Below are 19,472 nucleotides of genomic sequence, written 5' to 3'. Positions count from 1 at the left end.
GTGAAAGACTTCCTTTCTTATGAGAAATAATTTTTCTAGCTGAATCAACTTTTCTAACCTAATCAGCTTCTCAAAATTGATTTACTTTTTATTTTTAAATGTTCGTATGTAACTTCCTCTGAGCCTCCAAACCAGAGCTTAGCAGCTGTGCCAACCAGTTGGCTGTCGACAGCTCCTGGAGTTTTTAAGGATTATTTCTTGGCAGCTTTGGAAAAAGCCACAAATCGAAAGGTTAATCAGATCAGTCATACCTGCATGTTGCTTAAGCACACACCCCGTCTCCACTGAAGACTGAGCAGGTGCACGCAGTCACCCAGAGGGCACTCACTCCACCATCACCTTCACTTTCCTTGGCGGGTGTACAAGTAGGCAGTTTTCTGAACACGGTGCCGTCAAGATTTTGTTCCGACTTACCAAAGTCTTCTGTTTCTGGGACTTTGCAGACTGTAAATTATTCCACAGCAGCAGTAATTCCACTCATGGTATGTGAGGAGAAAAGGGTGATTCTCCGTCGACCATCTCTGTTTGCTTACATACCAAGGTATGAGCGTACGAAGCCCACACGCTGCGATGCCGCTTGTTAGCATCGCAGGCAGGCGCCAGCACGTGGGGTGTCTGGAGGACAGTGCTGCTCGGGTGCATTTTGAAGAGCTGGACAGAGGAATGTCTCCAGCAGACAGTAAGTGTCACCCAGTCGCGGTGAGGGAGGCTGAAGGCGCGCCCGCGCGGCAACAGGTGGGTCCGCGGAGCTCAGCAAGGTCAGGGCACTCGAGAGGGAACGGGCAGTGCTTTGAAGACAGGAGCCTCACTTTGAAACTTTGAAATCGTGTGAGTTTCTTTCCATTTGTAGGAATAACTCCACGTGCTCCTGCATGAGTTGGGAGAAACAGCTGAAGTGATCATGTCTTGAATGTGTGTGACCAGCGGCAGAGCCTTACAGGAGCACTGAAGTTCCTGTGACGTGGAATTCGCGCCGTTAACACTGTATAACGTGCGCTCCACCTCAGCCGTGTTCAAGAGCCACGCTGTAGAGACTGTGCAGTTAGAGGGCGCACCGCGAGCAGTCACGGACGTCTCTAGGAGGGCATCTCAGAATCGCGAGGAGGCAAACTCCTCGCTTCAGGTTCAGGAACACACCTGATGGGCAGGGACGGGAGGGCGGCGCTGCGCCGGTGACAGCGTCCGTCTTGACACACCAGTAAATGCCAGTGCATTACACCTTCTGTGTTAGGGCTGCTGGTAAGCTGATGGTCTCTTACTATGTTTCTGCTCCTACGGTCCAGCAGGACGTGTGTCAGAACCAGATCTGGAGTAGGAACAGTGCAGACAGGGCTCCTGCGGAATTAGTGACTCTGACCGGTGGGCGCTTGTGTCGTGGTAATTGCTAGACGTTCTGAATATGCCTCTGCTAAGACATTTTATTGCCTTGACAGAAAACGGCTGCCTTCCAGAAATATATTGCTTCAGGAGAAAATTTTACTAGAAAATATTTTGTCTTAAAATTACTTAAAATGTGATCCACTTTGATGCAAACGATAAACACAAAAAATGGGTAATAACAAAGGATCACTCAATTCTAAGTAAAGTTCAAAAGTACATTTATTTAAAATGTGGCAAGGTATCAATATAAAAGAAAAGAGTATAAGAAATACAAATAAAAGTACAAAACATTTCAGATCTAATATCCATAATTTAGAGTGAGGTCTTTATTTACACCATTTTATTTGTAGCTGAAATTCCAGTAACAGTGCTGTGAAAACATTTAAAAACCCGGCAAATGAATCATAAAACCTAATGTGGGCCCTTAAAGTCGTATAATACAAAACATAATTTATGTTTCTTCAGGATAAAATCGCACACCTTAATAAGATGCAGTATATTATGCTTGTCTTCCTGCTTTAAAACGCTCGGCACGGGGAGAAAGTAGCTGGAAGACAAGGGCGTCTGAGCTCCGGTCAGCAGTGCAGGTGCCTCAGTTAAACTTATACGTGGGCCCGTTGAGGAAAACAGCCTCCAGACAGCAAGAGGGGGACGCCCGAGACCCGCAGGCCTGGTCAGTGAGCGCCCTTCTCTCGGCCGCTTCAGCCGGGCAGTCGGGCTGCTCGCCCAGCCCCAGGGCGGCGAGGCCCCAGCCCCAGGCTCCTGGGCGAGCCCCCCCCCCCCCGGGGTCCTTTCCACCCCCGAGCCCTGCAGAGTGGGAAGGCTGACACCCCTGACCCCCACCATGGAAAGCCACCCCCTACCTGCATCTTCTGGGCCCCGGCCAACCCCGGCAACTGTCAGCCACCCACCTGGGGCAAAACACAGGCTACTCTCAGGCCACAGACATGAGAAAAGGCTCCAAGAGTAACGGGAGCACAGAAAGGGTGCGCGCGGGTGAACGTGGCCGGTGGGGAAAGCCGGAGAGGGAGGAACACAGCTTCCAGCGCGCGACCGCCACCACCGCGGGCGGTGGCCTTCTCGCGCGGCGCGCTCGGGCAGCGCAGTGCGGGGCTCTGCCCCGTGCACCCCTCAAAGGATATGATTCGTAGTCCAGCGTCTGCGTCAGCACTCCGGTGAGGACGAACTCGGCGTTGTGGACGTCTGAAAGGCACGGGGCGGGAGTTAGGGCGCGCAGCGCGGCCGCGGGGACGGGCGGGCGGGCGGGGCGCTACGTACCGATGCCTCGGGCGAAGTACTCTCGACACAAGTGGAGGTCATTTTCACAGGATATTAAAATTATTTCTGACAAACTCTACGGAAAAGAAAACGAGCAGCCGTGACTAAGCCGTGAATCTCGTCCGCGCGGAGGCGGGCTCGGCGGCGCGTCTCCCCCGTCACCTTGTTCTGCTTGTGCTCCATGAGCCTCCGGAAGGACGGCTGCCGGGACAGCACCCTGCCCCCCGCGCACTCCACGATGGCCTTCATGGTCGCCAGGCTCGGGCAGATGCCGGGTGTGATGTAAAAGTACTTCGCCTGAAAGTACAATGAGCAGGTGAGCGCTGCGCTGTAAACGCTCTTCGGCTTCAGAGCACGCGGCTCCTCCAAGCCTGCTCGGCGCTTTCTGACGGAACTTCTCGTTTCACGGCGCTACACAGCGCGCGCCCCTCCTGGTCCGCAGCCTGAAGGGCGCGGAGGGGTCCGCGCGTGAGACGCAGTTCAGGCACTTCCACAGGTTAGTGCCGTCTGTGACTAAAAGCACCCAGAACCTACTGTGTTCCTAAAAGACAGGCAGTAGGGACACTTCTGTGATAAAAGCAAGAATGACAAGAACATCTCACAATTTCTATAAATTCTACATTGTATTCACGTTTACTTGTTGGAGAGACTGGCAAAGCACCTGTATTCCTTTCTTTATGATTTGGGCTCAAATAGAGCAGGAAATGATGTCAATGGTTAAGATGTAATTTTCTAACACCCTTGCTTGTAACTGTACCAAATAATACTATTTTGTTTTAAATTGCTCATAGGAAAAAAGTTAAAAACTCAGATATTTAGAAAAACCGGACTTTAGGTAACATGCTCGTAGCTTATTTTGCAAATCATTTCTGATTACTAAGTTGGCTCAAGAGGGTAAAAAAGCCTTTTTTAACTTGGCCACTGACACACACACACAAATTTCCAAACTGTTCTATCTTACCTAACAAGTATTTAAATATTTCAGTCTTGAATTATTAGGCACCCATTCAGTTAATATTTTTCCAAGAATGTTACCCACTCTCCAGCTGAATATACGTTTAAAGAAAACAGTACTAAGTAACAAAGCAGAAAAATCAATTTAAATGTCTTACAATTAAGTTTTTCATAAGCACACTCTCCGAGCCCGGGTCTGTAACACATCTCTCTCACAGATCTGTTCACCTTTCTCAGCCCGACGAGACGCGGTGCGGAGCAGCACTCGGAGGCCCTGGGCTTCTCTGGTGGGGGCCCCCAGCAGCACAGCCCAGGAGGACCAGCGCGAGAAGGATGCGGGGAGAAGCCCGCGCCTCGGACGAGCCTGCCGCTGTGCCCCGTCCCCGCAGCCGTGCTGCCTGGAGCGTCTAGGTGGCCTATGACTTCCCTTCCAGCTGTACCTTAAAGAGCGGAGAGACGTGTGCCCTCCTCAAGGACTCTTCCAAACTGAAGGAGAACAACACCTCAGCCTCGGCGTCTCGGAGGAGGTAGTTCTGCTCATCTGGAAAACAGCAGCACACACTTGGAAAAGCGGCCGGCGCCCGGGACGCACGTGTGTGGCCTGCTCTGGGGCTCCCGGCTGGCAGGCGTTTCCCTGTGAAACCTTTGAACACGTAAGTCTCACCTATTACATTTCACTTTCCGCCTGAAAACAAGCAGGCCAAGGGAAGACATTCCTCCTCCTAGGTCAGTGTTTCTTAGCTTCTTGGAAAAGATGTACTGAGAGCTGTGGCCCCACCACCCCGCCCCCGGCCCCCTCACCGTTTTAGGGAGTTTCCACGCTCTCCAAGCCCACAGGCCCCAGGTTAAGACCCCAGTCCCAGAGGGACAAGCTGAAAGCTGTTGTCACACCCAGGGTGTGATGTAAGGACACAGTGACTTAGAGACATTAGACTCAATCATCTGAGAATCAATTAAATTTTATAGATTTACTAAAAACATTGCTTTTTAAGTATGTGAATGTGCAGGGCAGTTTATAAAGGATGGTCTTGCCAAGTTTTGAAGGTTTCTGAATTAGTCAAAAGATGGCAATGTGTTTTCGTCTTCTCATGAGTATGTCTCATGTTCTGTAAACAACCAAGAAGTGTAATGCGAAGGGTTCAAGACAGGGGGCGTCTTGGGCGGGGGGCTGGCCAGGTGACACCTGCCGCAGGACTTACAGGCCACATACTGTTTCCGTTACATGCCCTTTAAAAAAAAATGCTTTAAAAACGTAAAGACCGTTCTTAGTTCACTTCTGAGCAGAGCAATCGTTATCACTAAGGAGACGCTGAAAGGAGACGCTGAGGTCTGTTTCACAACTGCCAGACATACGGGGTCATCCAGCAGGTGAGTAAGGCTGCGGCACCGTGTCGGGTGGAGGAAGAATCACCAAGAAGCGATGAATTAGAAAACAAAGTGCTGTCACACATGAAACATTTGAAATGTCAACTTCTTGGGCAAAAGTACAGGTGGCAGGCCTTCTGAAGAACCGTGAGCATCACCAAGGAGTCAGTACTTGTTCTCTCATCATAAATGACACTGAGTAACAGCAGTAAACCAGTCCTGTCCCAGCTGCGGCTGGCATTCTGCTCTTTGAAAAGGAACAGGTGAGTTACACCGACTTGACGGAGTGGTCCTTTGAGGGCTGTGTCACGACCAGCCACAAGAACGTCCCCGTTCGTAGGAAACAGGCTCAGGCGTCAGGGGTAATGGTACTGCAATTTGGCAACGTGCTCCTGGTCCAGCAGTCGCACTGCTTGGTTCGTAGCCAGAGGAGCTGAAAACTTACATCCACCCACAAGCCGCACACAGGACGCAGCTGCATCTGTGAAACCAGAAGCTCGGGAGCAGCGTGATGCCCTTCAGTTGGGGAATGCCACGTCCAGACTACGGAACAGGACTTGGGGCTAAACAGAAATGAGCTGTGAAGCCAGAGGGACACGGACGGCGCTTAAATGTGTGTCCCTAAGTGAAAGAAGACAGTCTGAACAGGATGCATCTTACATGATTCCGCCTCTAGGACATTCTGGAAAAGGCAATTACTATAAACTAGAAAAGTTCTCTTAAGAAATCCTGAAACTTGAAGGATCAGATATGAAACGTTTGGCTCATTAGTGTTGCATGTGAAATGGTTACAGCGTGACTGAACCACCTCAGGACCCTCAGATCGACACAACAAGCATTAATGCCATAAAGAAATGAAAGTCAACCAAAAACCTCTCATCAAATAAGAAATGTTATAAAGCTTATAAGCAGATAAAAAATGTTTTTACAAACTGGTAAGCTTGATAATTAAGCCCCTCACATTTCATTTAAAGAACAGACTCTCACTGTGAATGTTAAAACTTACACAGGACTGAGCGCTGACACCCACACTGACGGAAGCTGTCCCTGCGTCTCCCTTCTGCCTGCCCTGTTCCCAGGGCTCAGGGCCTTCGGGTCACTCGTGGACAGGCGTGGGGCCCCCGCCGGGCGCACGGTCCAGCTCACTGTCCTGCTCGTGGCATGTTTAGCGCCACTCTCTCCACAGTCCTGTGCATCTGTCGGTGGCCCTGCGTCGTGCTGTCCAGCCCCGAGGGCCAGAGGCTGTCTGGCCTCGCAGAGCAGTGTGACCTCGTTCAGGCGGAGTCCAGCATGATGGCTGGGAGTTCAGTGTTAACAAATCGAGGAGACAGAGACCCCTGAATGACACGGGGTCTGGGGTGCCAACCCGCTGCCTCGTAGTCAAAAATCTTCTTATAACTTTACAGTTGGCCCTCCGTGTCCTCGGATTCAACCAACTGTGGGTCGTGAGGTCTGTACACATTTATTGAAAAAAATCTGCGTATCAGTGGACCGTGCAGTTCAAATCTGTGTTCAGGGATGAACTGTGTATGCAGTAAGGCGTCATAAACCACACACATGCAACAAAGTTTTACTGACACAGACAAGGTGATGTACCACCAGCTGAGGACAAGGTGACTGAGGCTCACAGGAACCCACCCCTCGGGAGCCACGGGTCAACGTGCACTAATTCCATCATCACTGTAGCCACTTTAGAGAACACGGCACCGTAACAAGAATCAACTATTACTGCAGGTGTAGTTTTTAATTTATGTATTTATCTTACAATGTATTTTTAAAATTGAAGTACAGTTGATGTGCAATGTTACATGTTACAGGTATATAAGATAGCGATTCACAGTTTGTAAGGGTTATACTCCGTTTACAGCTGTTACAAAGCACTGGCCACGTTCCCCGTGCTGCACAGCACGTCCGTGCAGCTTATTTTACCTGAGAGTTTGCACCTCTTACTACCCCCCCGCCTTGCCCCTCCCCCTCCCCGCTGGTACCACGAGTTCCTTCTCTGCCTCTGTGAGCTGGTTTCTTTTCTGCTATATTCGCTAGTTTGTTGTATTATTTCAGATTCCACACGTAAGTGGTATCTTACAGTATTTGTCTTTCTCTGTCTTATTTCACTCGGCATGATGCCCTCCAAGTCCATCCATGCTGCACCCCAGAAACTAACACAACATTTTATATCAACTGTACTTCAATTTAAAAGCAAACAACCCATTAAAAACAGGGCAGAAGAACTGAACATTTTTCCGAAAGAGGAAATGCAGATGCCCACAGGAACATGAGAAGTCGCTCAACATCTCCAGTATCACAGAACTGCAAATAAAAACCACGAGGCATCGTCCCACAGCTGCCAGAGTGGCCATTGTCAAGAACACAAGTAACAAATGTTGCCAAGGGTCTGGAGAAAAGGGAACCCTGGACACTGCTGGTGGGAATGTAAACTGGTGCAGCCACCATGGAAAACAAAATGGAGGTTTCCCCAAAACCTAAGACTAGAATATGACCCAGCAATTCCACTCCCAGGAACATATCCGAGAAGAACAAAAACATTAATTCAGAAAGATGCATACACCCTGCTGTTAAAAGCAGCACTATTTACAATTGCCAAGACATGGAAGCATCCCAAGTGCACATCAACAGACGACTGGATAAAGCTGTTGCTCACATATGCGATGGAACACACCGCACCCACATAAAAGAAGGGTATCTTGCCACTTGTGGCTCTTCACTTTTTTTGTGTGCTTCAAAAACCAGAATTTTGTAACTGGCATAAACATTTCCATGGCATCAAAAACAATAAAACACCAGAAATAAACTTAACAGAGGAGGTTACCTATACTCAGAAAATTAAAACATCGATGAAGGAAATTGAAGATACAAAGCAATGGAGAGATACCTTGTGCTCTTGGATGGGAAGAATCCACACTATCAAAACGGCCACACTGCCCAAAGCAACCCACAGATCCAGCGCAACCCGTCAAAATATTCGCAGAACTAGAACAAGCAATTCCAAAATTTATAAGGAACCGCAAAAGACCCCAAATGGCCAAAGCAATATTTTGTAGGTCTGCTTTTTCTTTCTTCTTTTTGTTCTCTTTTCCTGTAGTTTGATGACTAGAGAAGGTCCTTTAACATTTGTTGTAAAGCTGGTTTGGTGCTGAAATCATTCAGCTTTTGTTTATCTGTGAAGCTTTTGATTTCTCCCTCAAATCTGAACGAGAGCCTTGCTGGGTAGAGTATTCTTGGTTCTAAGTTTTTCCCTTTTATCACTTTATATCATCATGGCACTCCCTTCTGGCCTGAAGGGCTTCTGCTGAGAAATCAGCTGATCACCTATGGGAGCTCCCTTGTATGTTTCTTTCTTTCCTCTTGCTGATTTTAATATTTTCTCCTTGTCCTTAATTGTTGTCAATTTGATGACTGTGTGCCTTCGTGTGCCCCTCTTTGGGTGGATCCTCTGTGATTTTGGGTGGAACTCTCTGCACTTCCTGGACTTGGGTGACTGTTTCCTTTCCCAAGTTGGAGATGTTTTCAGTGATTCTCTCTCCAAAAATTTTCTCAGGTCCTCTCTCTCTCTCTTCTCTTTCTGGGACCCCTATGATGCGAATATCAGTGCACTTCATGTTGTTCCAGAGTTCTCTTAAACTACCCTCATTTTTTTTTCTTCTGTTCTGCAGTAGTGATTTCCACTCATCTGTCTTCTAACTCACTGATCCTTTCTGCCTCATTCAGTCTCTTCTTGGTTCATTCTAGTGTGTTAACTCATTTCAGTGATTTTATTCTTCAACTCTGCGTATTCTTTATATTTTCCAGTTCTTTCTTTGCTATAACCTCGCTCTGTGCATCTGTACTCCTCGAGTTCTCTGAATATCATCTTCGCCATCGTTACTCAACTCTTTCTTGGGTAAACTGCCTATCGCCTCACCACTTATTTCTTCTGGGATTCTGTCTTGTGCCTTGGCCTGGGACACACTCCGCTGCTGCCCCACGTCGTCTATCCATGTAGTTTTCGGTAGGTTAGTTTCTTTCTCGCCCTTGGCGAGGTGGCCCTCTGTGGGCAGCGCACTCCTCTTGTCCCCCAAGGGCCAGGGTCCTGTTGGTCCCAGTGTGGAGTCTGGCCTGTGTGTGTGGACTTCTTCCACAGGCTTTGGGATTATTGTTTTCTCATTTCTGGTACCTGCCCTGGTGGATGAGGCTGGACTAGAGGCTTATGTAGGCTTCTTGGCAGGAGGAGCCGGTGCCTCTCCCCTGCTGGGTGGAGCTTGGTCCTGGACCTCTGGTGGGTAGGGCCGTGTCTAGAGGCCTCTGTGGCTCAGGAGGTCTGCTGCTGGGTGTGGCTGTGCTTCCACCCTGTGTGTTGTCTGGCCTGAGGCCTCCCTACCGGCTGTTGGGTGGGGCTCGGTCTTGGTGCTAAAGATCCAGTCAAGATGTCAGCCTCCAGGAAAGCTCAAGTAGATGAACACTCCTGGAATGTCCATCACCAGCTTTTATGTCCCCTGGGTGAGCCGCAGCCATCCCCCACATCCCCAGGAGACCCTCCAGATCCAGCAGGCAGGCCTGGCCCAGGTTCCTATGAAATCACGACCTCTGCCCTTGGACCTGGTGCACACAAGAGTCTGTGTGCACTTCCCAAGGGAGTGAAGTCTGTTTCCCCCAGTCCCTGGGGCTCCTGGAGCTGAGCCCTGCTGGCCTTCAAAACCAGATGTCCTGCGGTCTCCTCCTCCTCCCAGTGCCGGAACCCGGGCTGGGGAGCCTGACGTGGGGCTCAGAACTCTCCCTCCTGTGGAAGGGCCTCTGCGACTAAACTGTTCTTCAGCTTGTGGGTCGCCCCCTGGGCTGAACGGGCCTGAGCATACTGTGGGCACGCCCCTCGTGCTGTCCTGCTGTGGTTCCCCCTCTCATGTCTCCAGCTGAAGAGCTTTTTTGCTAGGTTTCTCTTTTTTTCCAATGGCTGCTTAGCATGCAGTTGTGGTGTGGTGGTTGTCGTGGGGAGAGGTGAGCTCATGGTCCTACCACTCTGCCATCTTGACTGGAAGTCCTCGGATTTAGTTTTTTTCGTATTGATTTTCATATTGATGATTTATTCTTTCCTAGGTTTTACTATCAGGGAATTTTAAGTTTGGTTCTAACTTTGCTACAAATAGTAAACTTCAAAATCTTTTTCTCAGTCTTAATTCCTCATTTGTAAGATTAGACTACATGACCTTTGAACTTTAAAATGTGTACTTTTATTAACACTAAAGATACCAAAGGCCAAGAAGACACGGATGTAAAATATGTTAACTCACCCATGCCTTGTCCTCACGAGTAGTGAGGGGTTAGTTCAGTCAGAAGCGCACAGGGCCCATGGGGACAGGGTGTGCCCCTGACGTCTCTGCGGGTCCCCTGACCATGCCGCCTGCCTGTCCTTGGGCAGCTGTGTTCATTCCACTACCTAAAGGGTGGGCTGTGAGAAGGTGCGAGCAGAGCACAGGGCCAAGCACGGCAGCACAGCTAGGGGTGTGCGCCCTGTGCCGTGACGGGGGTGGGGGGTGGTGGTGGTTAGGGTGCAGTGCCCTCTGACTGGGGTGTAAATACCCAAAACGAGAAACAACACTGGGACTGCAGTGAAGCTCGTTACCGGGCCAAGCGCCTCTTCTGCTCCAGCCAGACGGGGGCTGAGGACGTGGGGTGGGCTTAGGGGTTCTGTCCCGACGGCACCCGCGCCTGCACGTCGAGGAAGCCCCCGCTGCTGCCCGAGCCGACGGGGCTGCAAGTCCGTCCCACTGGAGCGCCTCCGCGGGGAGAGAAGCCTCTGGATTTACACTCGGCGCTGCTTCACTAGCGAGGCTCCAGGAACACTCCGTACCAAGTGTGAGTGCCAGCAAAGGGGGTTCACGTCCGGTGCTCTGCGCAGCGGGGGTCACACCCTGTCCCCCCACCTGATGTTCACAGGACACTCCTGGCCTCCCCTCACTTTCCTGTCTGCTGTACTGCAGGTGGAACCTCATTCAACAGCCACGTTTCCAAAGTACAGTGATCAGGACACGACAAAGCAGGGGCCCAGAGCTTACTTTCCTACGGACACCATCCAAACCACCACAGCCAGTACGCAGAGCTACCCAGCCACTGTCTCACTGGGACATGGGATAAACTTATAAATTTAAATGGACACCCGTGAGTTAAGAAACGAGCTAGATGTTTGCTGGGATGAAGGTGGAGATAAACTCGCTGAGGGCCCGCTGCTGCGACTCACCAATGAACTTCTGGCACCGGAAGCACTCCTCCAGCCACTCCGGAGTCACGATGTGCTTCACCACGGACACGGCCGTCAGGAACTTCACCGTGCGTGTCACCTTGCTGGCGATGAGGTGGGTGCACTTCTGCGCAGACTCGGCGACCTCCCCGCCAAGGATGTAGAGCTTCTGGAGGTCATGGACACAGGTGAGAGCTAAGTCTGCAGAGCCAGAGGCGTGGCTCAGAGGAAGCTAAGGTTACGGAGCATTCCCAGCCGTGGAAAGTGGTGCAGCTGGTAAGGCCAGACCAAGCCTCCGCCACCGTAGGAGAGGAGTAGAAACTAGAACTTCCAGTGTGTGTTTCTACGATTGGTGCCCTGCAACAACTCAAGGTTAAAGGCTGAACTCACTGTTGGACACCACTCAGGCCTTCCTGTGAGTAAGTAAACTGCCCCGAGGACGGCGCAGCGCACATTGCAGGGGACAAACGTGCCCAGACTTCAAGCTGAAATGAGTGTCAGTGAGGCACATTAAGATAGTCTCTAGTTTAAAAAAGTGACATAAAAATTGACTAAGACGACTATAAAGGATGGTCTCAATAACTACTCAATTTTAAAGGTAAAGAAATTGTACTAAATTCAAAAGCGTTTATAATTGTTTTTCTTTAAAAAAAAAAAAAGTAAAATGTATGAATCCAACGTGCTACAGGTCAATTTATACTCTTAATCAACAACCTCCCCTCCCCAAAATAACAAAACAAAATCCCATAAGCCCTCATACTATTATTGCAAGAAGTGTATTATCTAAATACACAAATCCAGCTCTCTGGCACTGGCCTGTCCTTCTCAAGAAAACCAACCCCGAGAAGACCGCGGACTCGGAACCCGAAGCCGCGGCTGCTGCGTGCATGTGTGTATGAGAATAATGTTGCTGCAGCCTTGCAGACGCTCACACGATTATAAAAATGCTCTTGGTCTACTCACCTGAACCCCTTTTCTACTAAAAGTGGGAAGTCACTGATTTAATGACTTTAAACACTGTTACAAGCAGTTTATAAATAACACATTGTAAACACTGGTGTAAGTTATTCCTGATTAAATGTTGGTTTCATAAAACTGCTGGCCGAAAGCAAATGTAAGCAGAAATCATCATGCTAAATAAAGTAAAATGTTACCTTAATATACTGCTGAACTTGAACAGGCTCAAATCCAGTGAAAAGCACAAAAGGGGTCAATTCTGGCGTTAACTTTTTGGTGGGTGGTGGTATATCTTCAATTCTATAAAATAAAAATACACAGAATGGTGATTTCATTGTAAGAGTAAAAGTGTTCTTTAGAAGATAGGGACTTAACCAGCTTTAACAGCTTTCAGTGTGTGTGGTTTCTTTCCTTCAAGGGCTGTGACTTGCCTGCCCTTTCCACCATTTTCCCACCGTCACCCCTGAAGGACTGTGGCGCCTCCAAGGGAAGCAGCCCCTCACCTAATGGTTGAGATGCAGAGTCCCCACTTCCTCGCCGGTCCCCGCCCCAGGCCTCTAGCTCATGGTTCTAACGCCAGAGTCCACCTCTTCCTGCTCCCAGCCTGTCTTCTGCCCGCCCTGTCTTCTGCCAGGAAGCACGGACTCATCCACACGTTTTAAATTGAACCTCTCAGTCTTTTTATATTTCCTTAAATTTCAAATCCAAGGATCAAGGATTTCCTTGAATTTCAAATATAAGCTGTCTTAGCTTATATTTGAGACAGTCTATTAAAAAATTTTTGTTTGTGGCACTTTGATGGCAGTCTTTAAAATATATAATCACATAATTGGGCTTTTACTAAAATATCCAGTAATTCATAGGGAAGAAAAAAGGTATAAACACTGGCAGCTGCAGCAGACGATGCTCCCCAGCACCAGGGCTGCCCGGGCCACGCCCTCCTAAATAGCCCGCCAGCCTGTCTCTACCAACTGAGACCGGGACAGTCTGTGCGTCCATGCCCACCCCAGGGGCCTGCGGAGGGGTCTCCGCCCCTCCCACCTGGTCCTGCTGTGTCCCCCTCCCGTCAGGGGTCAGGACACAGACTCCAAGGGCACAATGAAGTTGCAGTCCGAGGGGGCATTCCACACAGCAGCTCGTGTCTTGCACACTGGGGGTGCTGGTGCAGCTTTGGGCAAAGACAACTTTTATTTTGAGGGGGGAGATCATTGGGTTTATTGGTTCATTTATTTAATGGAGGTACTGGGAATTGAACCCAGGACCTCACGCATGCTAAGCATGTGCTCTACCACTGAGCTATGCCCACCCCCCTCGGGGAAGAAAAACACTATTCCCCATTTATCTCTGGCAGCGAAATGAGACGTCACAATAGAGGGCTGATGTGATCAGCAAATCTTTCCAAACCTACTAATGTGAAAATTACAGACACTCTCCCAACTGCTACCATTTTCTAAAACAAATCTGGAAAAGGCCACCAACCACAGAAGACAGTAAGGTGCTGCTTCCTACCTGGCTCTTTTGGAAGAAGGCTGGATGTTAGTTACTTCATTCTGTTTCAGTTTGGGAGGCAGCCTTACGCCCTGTAATTAAGATATTATTTCCTTTAATCCATCTCCCAGGTAACACGGTGGCATCGAGACAGGCACATGCCAGTATCGACCTTGCGTAAAGCAGCTCTCCACATCAACACCAGCGTCTGCCTGGGCAGCCCTCCGGGCGGGAGCCGGGCGCCAAGGCCGCCTTCCAGGGCAGCCCTCCAGGCAGTGGTGCCCTCTGCTCTTCCCAGAGCCAGCAGTTCTTAAAATTCTTCGACCCTCCCCCTCTCAGTTCTTGTTACAGATTCTATCCTCAACCCTGAACTTTTCAGAACACTTTTCACTTCAATGATTTCATCTTTTGAGTCCCAAGTTGGAACTTGGAAAACATACTCATTTATATCCCCTAAAAAAAAAAAAAAGGCTATTCCTTATACGAAATTTCACCTGTGAGGGTTAAGGGCAATCAGGTCACGGCGCCACGGAGGGCAGGGTGTTGGGGGCCACTCGGTCCCCCAGATGCGGCGCCCACGTTCCCGGGACCAGCGGGAGCCCCCCGGAGGCCTCCCTCGGCCAGCCTCTCTGCGCAGCTGCTGCTCCCCACTCCCCCACATCCTGACCATGGACTGTCCACACACAGGGCTTTACTTTCTGAAGCAACGCCCTCTCAGCCGGAGAGGGGACTGCATCCTCACCCCTACCCCATTGAAAAGCAGCCCTGCTCCGGAAGCACCTCTAGCCCTGGAACGTCCAGAAGGGCCCGTCCCGAAAGTGTCACATCAGAGCCCTCAGCCCACACGGAGCAGCCGCACCCAGGGCGTGAGGCAGCAGCGGGCCGCGCCTCCCTGGGAGGAGATGTAGGTGCAGCCCTCCTGAGGCACCAGAGCCTCCAGCCCTGCCTCTAACCCTGTGACGACAGATGTCTTATTTTGTTCTCTTCTCCAGTTCTGTCAGCAGTCACAGAGTTCTCTGAAGCAAATAATGTTCCTACCACATATAAATATGAAGATCTGACAGCATCAGTTAAGAGAGAACAAGACATGGGGTGCATACAGATACCTCAGTGAGAAGATAAAGCCTTAATCTGTTATGACGGCAAATCACTGGAAGAGTCTCTAATTCACAGACGCGGGCACAGCCCTGCTGCACTTTAACGGCGCACTAACAGCCCGGGTAAGGCTAGCTTGACGTACCGTCAGCAGCTCTGGTGACACCTTCAATGGCACTCTCCAAGCATCTAGAGAGAAACAGGTTATTTTTCAGACATACTGGGTACACGGAGAAGCCCTGCAACAGAAGCCTTGTCAGGAGTGGGTACCCCCAGATGCACAGGCGGTGTGGCTGACAGCATCTGGTAAGGAGAAAGGTAAGGGCTATCACCGAGTTCAAAGGAGAGCCTGGGCACACAGGAGGGGAGCGGTGGCCCTGGAGGGCCCCGGGCCCAGTGCCCCGTACGAGGCAGAACTGACCCAAGCCCAAGCCGCAGCACGTGGCCCAGCAGAGGCACCGCCCACCCCGCACGTGCTGTCCCGTTAGCCGGCTCTGGGAGCTCCCAGGGTTACAACGTGGCGGCTGACACAGGGTCGCAGCACGGGGGACAGCTGCGGGGACCAACTCGTCCCTCACGTGGCATCCACGCTGAGTCCTGAAGAGCGTGTGGACGAGGGAAGACAGCAGCCTGCGTGGCGGCTTCAGAGCTGGAGTCAGACCAGCAGACACACCGCAGAGAAGCAAGCAGATTATGGCTCAAGATAAGGTGCTTTCTCGGGATTAAAGCCATTCAAAAGCGGGACATAACAGGCTTGAAGAGAGAGCGTGTTAAACCGAGTCTGAAAGACCATTTTCTGGAGTAATGGTCAACTCGAAAAAACGTAGTGAAATGAAGTCCTGTAATGTATACACTCAGGGTAGTGCTCCTTGCAGACGCTCAGTGCAGCTGCGAGGGGAGGAGCAGGCCCACACCTGAGGGAGGGCAGGCCACATCCATGGGCCACGAGACAAACGGGAGCTGGCTCCAGAGCAAAACCCAGAAGGCACGAATGCTCCTTCCACCTCTAGGGTCCGTTAGAAAAAGCAAACAAAAACACCAAACCAATAAAACCACAAGGTCCGACTGTGTAGCCCACGGAACTATATTCAGTAGCTTATAATAACCTATAAAGAACATGAAAAGGAACATACGTATGTATAACTGAATCACTGCTGTACAACCAGAAACTGACACAGCATTATAAATCAACTATGCTTCAATTTAAAAAAAGCAAAAAAAAAAAACCCCAGAACAAACCCGCAAACCAACAAGCACTCCTGAGCAGCGGGCACGGAAGGAGAAATTGTGGAGAGGACACAGAAAAGGAAACAAGCCCTGAGGAGGAAGCTGAAGCCGAGGCCAGTGGCTGGCGCACGCGCGGTGGCGGGGGCACGGGGCGGGGCACGGGCAGGTGCGCGAGCTGACCCGCGGGGAGCCCCCTCACCTAGCAGGTTCAACACCAGGTGCGGCGTCGGGGCAAAGGGGTCCTGCAGGTTGAAGGCCGTGTAGCGGCCGTACTGGATCTGCCGCAGGGCCTCGAAGTTCCCGAGGAGGATGTCTCCCAGCCACTGGGCGTTCACACACGGGATCCTCCACTCTCTGGCTTTCTCATACTTTAAACCGGTGGGTCTTTTGAGGAGGTGGGGTGGGGTGAGGTGGGAAGAAAACACACTTATTAAATGTTAAAGCTGTCCACATTCAAATTTCTATTTATTTTCAACAAGTCAACCCACGTTTTTCTCACACTAGAAATGGTGGGGGCGTTTCTGCAAAGCTGACAGCGCCCCCGGCTGGTCATTAAGTGCGCCTGGAAGGTACGGGTGGGCTATGAGACCGATGCCTCGTCGCTGTTACTAATTTAACTTAAATTCCATCAGCTCTGTATCTGTTCACCCCAAATTCCTAATTTATCCCTTCCCCCACTTTCCCCTTTATAACCTTGGTTTTTTCCTATGTCTGTGTCTCTCTGTTTCATAAGTCATTTGTGTCATTTTTCTAGGTTCCACATATGTGGTATCACAGTCTCTATCTTTGACTGACTTCAGTCAGTACGATCATCTCTAGGTCTATCTGTGTTGCTGCAAATGGCATGGCTTCTTCATTTTTAACTGAGTAGTATTACACTGTACAGATATACCACAGTTTATTTATCCATTCACTTGCTGACAGACCTTTGTATCATTTTCAGTTTTGGGCAAACAATCTAATTCCTTTCAAATGCTGTACAGGTAATTCTGGCCACATCATCACGAACATCACTGTCATTCTCTCAGCAGACTTTGATTCTGATGCTCAAATTTCCACCACAAAACCGTGATATATGAAGAAATACATAACTGCCGAAGCGGCCACTACACTGTGTGCAGACTTAAGATGAAACGTGGTTTCCAACCGTGCTTACTCCTTGCAGATGAGGACCGTGTTGCTGCGACACAGGTAGCCTGTGTACCTGGCGCCGGCTAGGTAGGCCATTAACTTGAGGTCATCCCTGTCGCTGTCGACAAACCCAGTTACGGAGATAATCTAAGAGAAAGAGCACAAAGGTCAGAGCGCAGCAGTGCGACCCGGTTAACGCAACTCCCTCCTCTCCATTCTGGCGGTTTCGCAGACACGTGCTTTCCCACCCTTCTCTGGTATTACAAGAGATCTGGTCACAGCATTCCTAAGAATGTCAAAGCCAGAGTTTTGTTAACGGTTAAAAATGTTACATACTCAGTATCAAGGGTGGGGGGACCTTTTTTGTGTTAATATGACACTATTCAGAAAATGTTAAGTCATTTTATTAAGCATGTAAATATTAGTCACTTCCCCTTCTCTTTGCTGATGCCAGTTTGGTGCTCATCTGGGTGGGAGAACCTGTAACCAAGTGAGAAGGTCTGTCTGGTAGTGGCCACTGCTGGTGTAAGACGCTGATTGATTTTAGGAATCTGAATAGTGTCAAGGACTCTGGAGAATGAATTAAACATCTGCCCTGTGCAGGAAGCTGTGATGCTACAGGAGCCCGAGAGGAGCAGGCAGGGATGTGCCTTACGTGCTGGGAGCAGGGCTTCCCGCCCGGGGGGAAGGCCACCGGGAAGTGCAGCGCCCGGTGCGGCGGCACCATCTGCTTCTTCTTGAGGACAGCGTTCAGCCAGTGCGCCGTGACGCACCGCCGCCGCTCCTTCATCGCCTGCGGATGGGACAGGACAGAGCAGGACGGGCTTGTCGCCTGGGGTCTCAGCCGCAGGCTACGCGTGCAAGTGCGAGGCTCACTGGAAGCCCCATCGATCGGGGGGTTTCACGGGCTCAGCACCCAGTTTACTGAAGTAACAGACTACCGCCATGCAGCAGGGGACTTACTGCAGCCCAGGCTGTGACTGCCCACAGGGAGCAGGGCCCTCCAGGCGGAGGGAGGCACCACCTCGGACAGCTACCCTGGAAATGACCTTCGTCACGGAAGGAGATGACGTTTATGGTCATCAAAATCACCACACAGACACAACGAGTAATGAAAAACTAACCGCCCACCTGAAATCAGCCTCGAGGGGGACCAACCTCTTTTAAGTGTTCCGCATTTTTAGTTGGAGGTGGAACCAGTGAACCTTTAGGAAGAGCTTCTTAGAGGCCCTTTGTCACACACACACACACAAAGTGCCGGTTTGCCCACAGATAAGCACGTTTCTAAGAAATGGGGAGAAATGGACCTGGAGGGATGGGAGGAGGTGACGCTGGGGAGGAAGCTGTAGGCCTGTGAGGCCACGCCCAGCCAGACCTGCGACAAGTCCCCCGCCAGCCGAGGAGCCCTGCATCCCCACTGGGCGCTCAGTGTGACCTGGGGTTTGAGGGGAAGGGTGTCCACCCTCTCCTTCCTGTCCCTGTTCCTCAAAGACAGAGAAGCCTGAGGGCCACAGAGCTACCCATCCCACCAAAGATCCATGGAAACTGGAACCAAGCAACTCGCCTATTTCCAGCGGTGGAAACAAACCCTTTCCAAACATGTCATCACTGGAGTTACCGAGCCCCACGTGGTCCCTAGAAAGGGACATTCAGACCTGTCCCAGCCCCAGCTGAGCCCCCACTCACCTGTGCGAACAGCCCGCTGACCTGGCTCTCACAGAGGAGGTGCGTGCAGCGGCTGGAGAGCGTGGGGTCCACAGTGCCGCCGTGCGCCCGGATTATCTAGACACACAAGACCCAGATCGTCAGAGTCCGCACCCAGGAGACAAGAACTCACTTCAGGTACGACGGATATTACAGTGTCTGCTGTGTGTTCACACCGTACACTTCCCCCAAGTGTGAAAGGTACGTGTTGGTTCCGTGTGCGGACCTATCACTATAAAACAGAAGTGGACAACACTTGTCTCATCTCCATTTCCAGAGGGAAAGAAGAAAAGTGGAAGGTGTCTTTCCAGAACAGGGTCTCTGGGCTGGCACCACTGACGTTTTGGAGCAGCTGGTTCTGAGTGAGGGGCTGTCCCGCACACCCTGGGAGGCTGGCAGTGCCCCAACTCCAACCACTCTATGCGACAGCGCTCCCCCAGCTGTGACAACTAGAGCCGTTCCACACACTGCCGGACATCCCCTGGGGGGGGGGGGCACCAAAGTCCCTGCTTTTAAGCAACACTATTCCAAAAGGAAGAAAAGCAAATCTGAATGAAGTCGGTGAGCATCAAAAATTTATTTTAAAAAACATTCAGTTTTTTGGGATGAGGGGACTACTCAGTGCCTCGACTGTTGTGGTTACGTGGTTACACGGCACTAG

At 50.6% G+C, this 19,472-nt stretch overlaps 1 protein-coding gene across 3 annotated transcripts in view; it reads right to left on the bottom strand.

Annotated features, from left to right (window-relative positions):
- Positions 1-1,581: 1,581 nt before the first annotated feature.
- The window catches only part of PAXIP1 (PAX interacting protein 1), a 45,838-nt gene continuing 27,947 nt past the window's right edge, over positions 1,582-19,472 (bottom strand). The window contains exons 9-21 of one of the 3 annotated variants that reach the window (XM_032483039.1): positions 18,794-18,889; positions 17,763-17,900; positions 17,133-17,254; positions 16,176-16,360; positions 14,895-14,938; positions 13,676-13,746; positions 12,364-12,466; positions 11,210-11,378; positions 4,053-4,153; positions 2,821-2,955; positions 2,659-2,734; positions 2,523-2,583; positions 1,582-1,988 (exon numbers count right to left, since the gene is read on the bottom strand). In XM_032483039.1, the coding sequence (XP_032338930.1) occupies positions 1,973-1,988; positions 2,523-2,583; positions 2,659-2,734; positions 2,821-2,955; positions 4,053-4,153; positions 11,210-11,378; positions 12,364-12,466; positions 13,676-13,746; positions 14,895-14,938; positions 16,176-16,360; positions 17,133-17,254; positions 17,763-17,900; positions 18,794-18,889 (1,317 nt within the window). In that variant the 3' untranslated portion in view covers positions 1,582-1,972. Of the gene's footprint in view, positions 1,989-2,522; positions 2,584-2,658; positions 2,735-2,818; positions 2,956-3,770; positions 4,154-11,209; positions 11,411-12,363; positions 12,467-13,675; positions 13,747-14,894; positions 14,939-16,175; positions 16,361-17,132; positions 17,255-17,762; positions 17,901-18,793; positions 18,890-19,472 lie in introns of those variants that run through there. The other 2 variants (XR_004321186.1, XM_032483040.1) reach the window with 2 other exon arrangements.

Source organism: Camelus ferus, chromosome 7, assembly GCF_009834535.1.
Source record: "Camelus ferus isolate YT-003-E chromosome 7, BCGSAC_Cfer_1.0, whole genome shotgun sequence".
NCBI lineage: Eukaryota > Metazoa > Chordata > Mammalia > Artiodactyla > Camelidae > Camelus > Camelus ferus.
This window is presented reverse-complemented; position numbering and strand designations above follow the sequence as displayed.